General features: G+C 35.9%; 1 protein-coding gene across 1 annotated transcript in view; it reads left to right on the top strand.

Moving 5' to 3' along the window:
- Window positions 1-7,514, top strand: part of LOC141339110 (CD276 antigen homolog) — a 13,244-nt gene extending 5,730 nt beyond the window's left edge. The window contains exons 2-4 of the mRNA XM_073844741.1: window positions 5,318-5,358; window positions 5,645-5,971; window positions 6,109-7,514. Coding sequence (XP_073700842.1) covers window positions 5,318-5,358; window positions 5,645-5,971; window positions 6,109-6,335 — 595 coding nt within the window. The 3' untranslated portion in view covers window positions 6,336-7,514. The remainder of the gene's footprint in view (window positions 1-5,317; window positions 5,359-5,644; window positions 5,972-6,108) is intronic.
- Window positions 7,515-10,214: the final 2,700 nt, after the last annotated feature.

Genomic DNA, 10,214 nt, shown 5'->3' with positions numbered 1-10,214 from the left:
ATATATATATATATATATATATATATATATATATATATATATATATATTATGGTTTTAAATTCAGTTTTTTTTTTGTTTTGTTTTTTTTCAATTAATTAGCCGCAGCTTCATGTCTGATGTGTATGACCCACTTAACAAAGTGCAGTAAACGGTAAAAAAATTGCGGTACGAGTTACTGCATTAGTACGTTATTAAATGTAAAATAATTTTAATAAAAATACCAGTTTACAAAATCCAGCAGCACAATGAACTATATTGCACAGCTAAATGGAGATTGCTTATATTCCCTTTCACATTTAAGCTACATTAAAAATAAGATGGAAAGAAAAAAAAAGAATAGTTTCCATGGGTCTAGTCTTTGCATCAGTTGTCTGATGCAGTACTCCCCTGTTGGAATAGAATTGGCTAAATGGCGCTGTTGCAAAAAAAAAAAAATAGGATCTTAGAAATGTGGTCCCAAAACTGCAGCCTCTGGTAGTGCAAGAACATTATATTGGAATTTGAATCGTACATAGAATGTATCCTTTGCACAATACTGTGCTTTTACTATGAAATGTAGGACTTTTGATTTAGTGTAAATAAAGATTTGTAATACAAAGCATTTTCCACAATTAAGTTTTATTAGTATTTCCGTTGCATGTCAATGAGGACGGGGACATAGCCACGAGCACTCAACTAGACAGTCTCATTCTAGCGTTTAATGCAGAGGAGGACTTAGGGGTGGGGGGCAATCGATTCACATATGAATCGCAACGCAAGTGTTTGGAAAAATATAAAATTAATTATTGTTCTTTTGTTGGAAGTAGGGATGTGCCAAAATAGTGAATCCATATTCGGAAAGGCATGAAAAACGAACAACGCATTCTACGGAACTACTGGAGGGACATGGTTAGTCTCTTGCTATCGATAGCCTGTTAGAGTAGTACATAATACTGTATATATAGCACTTTCCACATAAACAGAGTGAGGAGAGATGACTTGCAGGGCGGTGGCGAATGATTTGCAGATTCGCAGAACACCACTGACAAACATCTAATCTTGTATAATGTGTTGTAAGTAGGCCTACTGCCACTCTGTGTGATCGCAAATCTCGAAAGTGAAAGTGAAAGTAAAACACAAGCGTGCATTAAAACGTGGTTTCAATGCCTTGCATATTAATAATGACTCCCTAATGCCCGATATTTATATAAGTATAATTACCCAAGAATATAATTGAAATAGAAAGCACTGAAATATATGGGAAGTGTAAAATATTTCTAATTTAATGATGTTTTATTAACAAAGTTCGGGAGGAGCATGTTCAGATAGTCAGTTATTTTTTCTTTTTTTTTAGTAAGCTTCCGGGATGCTGTAGATAGTTCCATAGATATCATATAATAAAGGATCATATATGGATATATGGATATCGGTGATGCACGGGTCAATGTATAAACAACCCGAACCCGACCGACGTGTTTTTTGCGGCCGTTCCGTGCGCAGTTCGGGCCGCAAAAAAAAAAAAAGAAAGAAAGAAAATATTGTACCCGACCCGCTTCCTGACCCGCATGATTAATATTTGCGACTGACACCAGCGATAAAATGCGACTATATGCGGTGGAGATGCGTTCACTGTCAAATATCATTCGGTATTAATCAGGTTATTTTTTCAAAAGAAATGTTCTTGATTACAAGAAAAATACAGATTGTTCTTGTTGTGATTTAGTTTGTCTTTCCTTTATACAGATTTAAAGATTTTCATTTGAAGTACTTTGAAGTACTCAAATGATGTCAGTGATTCTCCGATGTTAAATATGATCAAGAATTATTTTATTTCAATCTACAGTCGTGGCCAAAAGTTTTGAGAATGACACAAATATTAGTTTTCACAAAGTTTGCTGCTCAACTGCTTTTAGATCTTTGTTTCAGTTGTATACTGAAATATAATTACAAGCACTTCATACGTTTCAAAGGCTTTTATCGACAATTACATGACATTTATGATAAGAGTCAATATTTGCAGTGTTGACCCTTCTTTTTCAGGACCTCTGCAGTTCGACTGGGCATGCTCTCAATCAACTTCTGGGCCAAATCCTGACTGATAGCAACCCATTCTTTCATAATCACTTCTTGGAGTTTGTCAGAATTAGTGGGTTTTTGTTTGTCCACCCGCCTCTTGAGGATTGATCACAAGTTCTCAATGGGATTAAGATCTGGGGAGTTTCCAGGCCATGGACCCAAAATGTCAACGTTTTGGTCCCCGGCACGGTGCTCCATCGTGCTGGAAAATGCATTGTTCTTCACCAAACTGTTGTTGGATTGTTGGAAGAAGTTGCTGTCGGAGGGTGTTTTGGTACCATTCTTTATCCATGGCTGTGTTTTTGGGCAAAATTGTGAGTGAGCCCACTCCCTTGGATGAGAAGCAACCCCACACATGAATGGTCTCAGGATGCTTTACTGTTGGCATGACACAGGACTGATGGTAGCGCTCACCTTTTCTTCTCCAGACAAGCCTTTTCCAGATGCCCCAAACAATCGGAAAGAGGCTTCATCAGAGAATATGACTTTGCCCCAGTCCTCAGCAGTCCATTCACCATACTTTTTGCAGAAGATCAATCTGTCCCTGATGGGTTTTTTTGGAGAGAAGTGGCTTCTTTGCTGCCCTTCTTGACACCAGGCCATCTTCCAAAAGTCTTGGCCTCACTGTGCGTGCAGATGCGCTCACACCTGCCTGCTGCCATTCCTGAGCAAGCTCTGCACTGGTGGCACTCCGATCCCGCAGCTGAATCCTCTTTAGGAGACCATCCTGGTGCTTGCTGGACTTTCTTGGATGCCCTGAAGCCTTCTTAACAATGCAGTGGAAAGTTTTTTTTTTTTTTTTTCGGGATTAAGTTAATTTTCATGGCAATGAAGGACTATGCAATTTATCTGATCACTCTTCATCACATTCTGGAGTTATGCAAATTGCTATTATAAAAACTTAAGCAGCAACATTTCCAATTTCCAATATTTATGTAATTCTCAAAACTTTTGGCCACGACTGTACAGTGTAATAAAAGTTAAAAAAAGATTAGCATATAGCCCTAAATATTAAAGACTACAAGCTCTACAAGCTACAAGACTACATTCCTTTTTTTCTTAACTTTTAACTTCTTCTAAAAATTATCAAGAATATTAAATCAAAGGGCTAGGTCAACAAATTTTCTTATACAAATGTAACGAATGCACTTCAAAACGAAGTTTTCATATATAAATTCAGGAATCACGAATATGACAAGATAATATATATATATATATATATATATATATATATATATATATATATATATATATATGTATATATATTAATTTTATAGCTATAATAGTTGTATCAAATGAATAAGGAAATTATAGTGCCTTGAAATGATTAAGTAATGTTTAATTTCGTTCGTTTCGCTCTCTGGAAATGTAAAGTAAAAATACAGTTTTTACTTGGAATTCGTTTTTAATCCCTGGTTTTAAACAAGCATATACATGAGATAATTTATATATTATTGCTTGAATAAACGTTTAAAAATAGTCCTGGAAATGTTATAATTAAGGAAATTAAACAGACCTATAGGCATTTGAAAAGACATAGGCCTAGTAAAATGTGTCCAATAATTCCAAAAAGAAAGAGAAGCATTTGACATAATCAAAATATTCGAGACATTTATTAGGAATACAATTTTCTTAACAATTAAGATACTGCATGTGTTTATCCAGTCTAATCGAAGTGTGCGTCTCTCCCCACCAAACTTTCCCAACAAAAATCCCACCCCCTCTCAGAAAATACATAAAGCTGACATTACTGAGCTATTTGCATTTATTGCGTTTAAAAATTAAAATAGTACAATGGCGTTGCTCAGTTCAACGTGTTGAGAAAACTGGCATTTTGTCCCGCGTCAGCATTTATTCAACAGTTCATAATGCTAAACATTTAAAGGTAAATATCATTCAGCCAATAAAGTGTAGGCCTATGTATTTCATAAAAAATTGTGTCTAGTAGCCTACTATATAAATTACCAAGGTTTAATTGTCATCTTTATTTCAAACGACCCGACCAACCGCGACCCGAATATCATTAAAAATATTTTTGGATGACTCGAAACCGCAGGCACCCGCTCATTTCGGATCAACCCACGCATCACTGATGGATATGGATATCTATGGATAGTTCTACAAGATGGGCTTTGGTTCTTCTAGCGATTTGATTGGAGACCAACAGCCAATCACAATTGACCTTTAATTTTCTGATTGGTTGATTTTGTGGCACCCTTGTAATGCTGTTGCAAGTTGAGCGAGCGTGTGTGTCAAGAGTTGAGCGTGCTCAGAATTAAGAGGTTGAGAGAGAGAGAGGGGGACTTGACAGGAGCGCAGAGAATTTGTGAGAGAGCACCTGAGTAAACTGCGTGAGAGTGGTTATTATTGCATGTTAATATGGATAATAGCAAATGCATTTATTGAGCACGGAATCGTTTTTTCTTTGCTCAAACAATTTTTTTTTTCTTTTTCTTTTTTTTTTTTTTTTTGCGATTGTTATTTTCTGTTCAAAATATAATGTAATGTGCTTGCAAAATATAGTTCTCTGTGCTCAAAACTTACAATTACTCGCTCAGGATTGAGGCACACATATAACGCCACAGTAATTAACCTAATTAACAGGTGTGTATATATACACCGCAGCCTTTCCTCTGTTCCTTTACAGTTTTCCAGAATCCATCAGCCACCCCTTCCCCACACTTACTACTATTTCCGTCCTAACCTATAGGGGGGTACTCTGAGTTCGGGCCAAAATTCTAAACCTGGAGACCTTCCCTTGGACAGCATGCCAAATACGCATAACCCCTTCTCTGTTTATTATATGTAAGTGTGAACTCATGAGTTAGGAAATTATTAGTAATTAGGAAACACTGATCTCTTGAGTCAGGGCCATCCATACTAGTGTGTTTTTGAATTAAAATTCTAGTGCAGTTGATGTCCAGTGTGCACAAAAAGTTTATAAAAGATTGTGAATCATGATTGAAAAATCTCAAAATTGTGAATAGATTTTTTAATCAAATTCTGACCCCAAGAATTGTTTGAATCGAATTGTGAGGTACCCACTTCTACTAACCTACAAACCTCTATAGGACTGAACTAGGAAGGACACACCTTTCCGTTTGAGAGGCACCAATAAAGTCAGAAAGCTTTTCTCACTAGCATGCACCTTGTGGTGATCATGTGATCATCTCAAATGAGCCTATTGCTAGTGTGATAATCTACTGATTGAGCAACAGAAATTAATGGAAATTATTTTTTTTGTTGTTGTTGTTTTTGCAGTTTGTACTTCATCTGTGTATTTGCAGTGCTGATTAACAAAGGTGAGCATCTGAACATTCAATAGATACATTCATCTAAAACATTTACTGGATCATTATGTTTATACGTTGTTTTATTCTTATTACTTTGAAAAGGGTTTTTGAAAAAGTAAATACCTGTTTTAGAATTTTTAGCAAAATATGTCTCATATCTTTATTCTGTATTTAAATTTTAAATAAAGTATGGTTTTTGGCATGAATTTCCAAATAATCTGGCATGGCATTAAATCAAACAAATATGTATGAATTTCAGACGGTGTGTTTACAGTTTAAGTTTGTGTGATTTCAGTGTGTCTGCAGGTCACAGTAGATGCTGTTATTGGTGGTTCTGTGGTCCTGGCTTGTTCTTCAGCTGAACATGATCTTAAACCTCAAGACACTGATGTGCACTGGAGACACAATGGCAGCAAAATTGTGTTTGATATAGTCAAGGGTAAAGATTCAGTTCAGCAACAGGACCCTCGGTACAAGAACAGAACTGAAACATTCCACTCTGAGTATCTGAAAGGAAACTACTCCCTTAAACTCCGCTATCTTGAACACCCTGATGCAGGAAAATACACCTGTCTCATCTCACACTCATCTGAACACTTGTCTGTAAAGCTGATCATCAATGGTGTGTAATAATGGTTGATTGGTATATTATAAAAAAAATAATTAATGTTAAGTTCAATCTGAATGCTGCTGTATATACATTACAGACAGATCTGTTGCCTTTGTCACATTGCAATGATAATATTTCTTTCTTTGCAGAGCCAACAACAGAAAATGAAACCAAATCACCAACAACAGAACATACCAAATCAGCTGATCAAGGACACCAAAAACCAGAACAAGATGAGGCTACATCCTCATCTTCGCCCTGGGTTTACATTGGAGTACTTGCATTAATAATAATAATTATTATAGCCTGTTTGACCATTATCTTCATGTATAGAAAAAAAATTCCAGCACCCTCATTCTCTCGTGTCATGTCTTAAGATAAATAACAGCGATAAAGAACAGTGTGGATACATTTCAAAAGTTATTTTAACTAAATAACTTTTTAGCTTTCATTGTTTGATTCTGGTGTCAGACACTGTTTTGTGCTCTTGTATTCTTGCAGTTTGCATTGCATTTCTCTTATTGTATAACGGAGAGGGATGATGGATGAATGATTCTGTGAATATGTTACTGCCTTAAAAATTCTGTACCCAGGGTCCATACAAGGTGCTTGAAATACTTGAATTTGACTCTTTTTATTTTTTATTTGTTTTTGTTTTTTGTTTTTGTTTTTTTAAGTCTTGGAAAACCCTTGATAACAGCAATATTTATAAAAAAGGTACTTGACAAGTACTAAATTTTTTAGAAGGCACTATATATGAAATTAGTGTTAATTAGTGCTAGTATTAGTGTTAGAACCTGACCTTTGATAGTGCACAAGATCTTGTGGCAATATCAATATAAAGTTAAGAGTTTGTGGTAAAAGTATTCTTGCATGTGCTGTGAGTATAGGGCTATTTTTATTACAAACAAATATCACATTACACAGCTGTCAAAATAATCACTTGATTATTTGATTACCAAAATAATCAGTAGTTACAGCCTAGGTTAGTTAAAACATTTCAAAATAAAATTGCATTGTTTTGCTTTTTGTGATTAAAAGACAAATATTTCCTTCAGGTCAATCATATTTATGAAAAAAAAAAAAATTTAAATAAGGAAAGTGATAACTTTGCCATAGTATCCTTTCAAATGTTAAATTTGCCTTTATTAGAATTTGAAAGATAAAGATATTTGAAAAGTGAGATCTCTGATTTTAATCCTTGAAAACCAAAAAGAAAGTAGTGATTGAAAAATCCTGGAATTTCATTTTGCAGTATCTGTACGAACCCTGTGTGTCACAAGTGTTTTTTCCCCTTTGTTTTTGCAAATATTTTGTATTATGTATTTTTATTTTGGTAAAATTAGAGCTGCACATTATTTATGAAAACTGATCCATTAGACACTATATAGGCTACTTCTACAGGCTAAAGAGCACTGAACTAATGTCTTAGTGATTTTGAGGCATCTTTCCAGTGGGCGCTCATGTGCAGGTTCTGTTTCTGGCATTGCAGGACTTCAGCCTAGTATAAATTCAGGTCATTTTTTTATGTGATTAATAAAGTGTACTGTCCTAATTCAGCTGTGTGAGTGTGAATGTGTTTTTCAGGGTTCCCACGGTCCGCTAATGTGTTATTTTTACTTTTTTACCGTAGGCTACTTAAGTGCATTTTTCAAGTATACTGATTCTTTTCAATAAAGCTGTTAAATTGGTTCGCAAATCGAACCAAACGATTCATTCATGAATTGGAAAGATCCGATTGCAACTGTTCTCGAGTCGACAACTCACTGATTCAGATAATCCATTTAGAGCGAGTCTCCAGTCAACTAAATTCACTGGTAAGTTACATCTACATTATTAACATGTTAATAATATAGAATTTTAAGATTACTTATTGTAACTGAAAATCATATTTAGGTAAAAATCACTGTTTGTGAACTGAATCTGCTGTAAAGCCTGAACTGCATGTTTAAGCCCACTGAGATGCTTGAATGCAGACACATCAACATCAGTGTTTCTATGTTTTAGGTGGAAAGTGATGTCCTCCGGGGTATTTGGCCAAGAGTGTTTTTACACCACGGAAGTTTGAGAAAAAAAAAATCATGAAAATATAATGATATTTTCCTTAAAATGTTCTCCCTAACTTTAGGCCTTATTCTCATATCATATATAACTAATGCTCTGGAAAACAAGTTTAAAACTTTTTTCTTACTGATGAAAATTAGATGATCAGATCTGTTTACTCTTATAGGTACATCGCCGTTTAAGCTTTACAGTGAACATTACTACATTGCTCTCGTCAACATAGTCCATATCAACACCAAAAATATATCTTTACTCCATATAGTGTTTATTTTGGGAAAATCCCAGTTATTTTGTGCAGTAGGATTATAAAAAATGCTAATATAAAATTAAATGTAGTAGTCTATAATATAATATAAAAAAATAAATCTATCTATCAGTACTTCTGACTATCTATTCTATCTATCAGTGCTTACTTACTTCTTAGTATATAAAAAATCAAGTACTTTTGTACTTTCGCTCGAGTAAAACTGAAAAAGGAGTACTTTTACTGGAGTAATATTTTATTATACGTATCTGTACTTTTACTAAAGTACTTGATTTGTGTACTTCGTCCTCCACTGGTTACGCGTTATGTTAAGTGTTTCCTGTACTTTGTGTTGTACATTGAGGGGAAAAATTATTTGATCCCCTGCTGATTTTGTACGTTTGCCCACTGACAAAGAAATTATCAGTCTATAACAGAGATCTTCAACCCCACTCCTGGGGACCCACTCTCCTGAAAAGTGAATTTCCAACCAGCATCAGCACACCTGCCTGCAATTTTTAAGCAGTCTCGAGGAGCTTGATTGTCTGCTTCAGGTATGTTTGATTAGGGTTGTAGCTAAACTTTTCAGGATAGTGCGTCCTCAGGAACAGGGTTGAGGACCACTGATCTATAATCTTAATGGTAGGTTTATTTTAACAGTGAGAGACAGAATAACAACAACAACAACAACAAAAAAATCCATAAAAACACATTTCAAAAAAGTTATAAATTGTTTTGCATTTTAATGAGTGAAATAAGTATTTGATTCCCTATCAATTAGTAAGATTTCTGGCTCCCATGTGTCTTAGGAGCACTCTCCACCATGGCCAAGACCAAAGAGCTGTCCAAGGATTTCAGGGATAAGAAAGATGATGGGCTACAAGACCATCGCCAAGCAGCTTGGTGAGAAGGTGACAACAGTTGGTGCGATTATTCACAAATTGAAAAAAAAAAATAACTGTCAATCTCACTTGGTCTGGGGCTCCATCCACCTCGTGGAGTTAAAATGATCATGAGAATGGTAAGGAATTAGCCCAGAACTACACAGGAGGATCTTGTCAATGATCTCAAGGTCCCCCTGCTCAAGAAAGCACATGCACAGTCCCGTCTGAAGTTTTCCAAAGAACATCTGAATGATTCAAAAGAGAACTGGGTGAAAGTGAGATCTTTGGCATTGCCATGTTTGGAGGAGGAGGAATGCTGTCTATGACCCCAAGAACACCATTCCCACTGTTAAACATGGAGGTGAAAACATTATGCTTTGGGGGTGCATTTCTGCTAAGGGGACAGGACAACTGCACTGCATCAAAGGGATGATGGACGGGGCCATGTACCGTCAAATCTTGGATGAGGACCTCCTTCCCTCAGCCAGGGCATTGAAAATGGGTCGTGGATGGGTTTTCCAGCATGACAATGACCCAAAACACATGGCCAAGGCAACAAGAAAAGAAGCACACTAAGGTCCTGGAGTGGCCTAGCCAGTCTCTAAACCTTAATCCCATAGAAAATCTGTGGAGGGAGCTGAAGGTTTGAGCTGCTAAACATCAGCCTCAAAACTTTAATGACTTGGAGAGGATCTGGGAAGAGGAGTGGAACAAAATCCCTCCTGAGATGTGTGCAAACCTGGTGGCCAACTACAAGAAATGTCTGACCTCTGTGATTGCCAACAAGGGTTTTGCCACCAAGTACTAAGTCATGTTTCACTCATTAAAATGCAAATTAATTTATAACTTTTTTTAAATGCCTTTTTCTGGAGTTTTTAGTTGGTACTCTCTCTCACTGTTCAAATAAACCTACCATGAAAATTATAAACTGAAAATTTCTTTGTCAGGGGGCAAGCGTACAAAATCAGCGGGGGATCAAATCATTTTTTCCCTCACTGACATTCACATGTGCACAAAACTACTACGATAGTGCCTCAACATTTAACAGAGACACCATGAGGCA

Source organism: Garra rufa, chromosome 7, assembly GCF_049309525.1.
Source record: "Garra rufa chromosome 7, GarRuf1.0, whole genome shotgun sequence".
In the NCBI taxonomy this organism is placed as follows: Eukaryota; Metazoa; Chordata; class Actinopteri; order Cypriniformes; family Cyprinidae; genus Garra; species Garra rufa.
The sequence above is the reverse complement of the archived record's forward strand: the minus strand, read 5'-3'. Positions and strand labels throughout refer to the sequence as shown.